Source organism: Tupaia chinensis, unplaced genomic scaffold, assembly GCF_000334495.1.
Source record: "Tupaia chinensis unplaced genomic scaffold, TupChi_1.0 Scaffold000067_1, whole genome shotgun sequence".
In the NCBI taxonomy this organism is placed as follows: domain Eukaryota; kingdom Metazoa; phylum Chordata; class Mammalia; order Scandentia; family Tupaiidae; genus Tupaia; species Tupaia belangeri.
The window spans coordinates 4375866-4376580 of NW_006159526.1; the positions used below are offsets into that span (position 1 = coordinate 4375866).

Below are 715 nucleotides of genomic sequence, written 5' to 3' on the forward strand. Positions count from 1 at the left end.
GAGCCCCCGCCCCACCTCCCAGCCCACCAGCCACCTTCATGCGGTCGATGTTCACCTCCAGCTTCAGCTGTTCCACCGCCTTGCGGGCCTCGGCGATCTTGGCCATGTTGTTGGACATGGCTGCGGCGGGGAAGGGGGTTAAAGCGGGCGCAAGTGGGGTGGCAGGAGTAGGGTCCCAAAAGGTCCCCGTCTGGGTCCCAAAGAACGAGTAGGGGTAGGAATGGTGATACTCAGGAACAGGGGTGTGGGTGGAAGGGCGCACGGATGGGGTGCCCAGAGCGAGGGAGGGCAGGTCGGGGGACAGGGACAGGGACAGGAGGTGGGATGGAGGGGTGCGCAGACGTACCTAGGGGCGGGCGGGGAGAGGAGCAGAGGGAGGCGAGGGAGGGAGGCAGGGACGCAGAGATGGGAGGCTGAGAAGCAGTGTGGGGGGACAGAAGGACGGGCCACAGGTGCTGGGTCAGGATCCAGGTGTCCTCACCCCCCAGGGATAGAGCAAGGTGGGGAGGCCAGCCTAGGCCAATTAGCGCGGGCTCCGGGGAGATGCGAGAATTAAGATCGCGGCGGGAGGGGCGCAGAGGGGGCCTCATTAGGGCCTTGGCAGCAGCTGCCCCCTCCGCCCCCCTCAGGGAGCCCCCACCCCAGCCTGGCCGCCTCAAAGGCTCCTCTGCTCATTAGCAGCCGGGAGGAGGGCCGGGGCGCCGAACAGCCGCGG

At 67.7% G+C, this 715-nt stretch overlaps 1 protein-coding gene across 2 annotated transcripts in view; it reads right to left on the reverse strand.

Moving 5' to 3' along the window:
• Positions 1–715, reverse strand: part of GNG8 (G protein subunit gamma 8) — a 1406-nt gene that overhangs the window by 223 nt on the left and 468 nt on the right. For both annotated transcript variants that reach the window (XM_006142103.3, XM_027767253.1), the window contains exon 2: positions 36–120. In XM_006142103.3, the coding sequence (XP_006142165.1) occupies positions 36–118 (83 nt within the window). In that variant the 5' untranslated portion in view covers positions 119–120. The remainder of the gene's footprint in view (positions 1–35; positions 121–715) is intronic.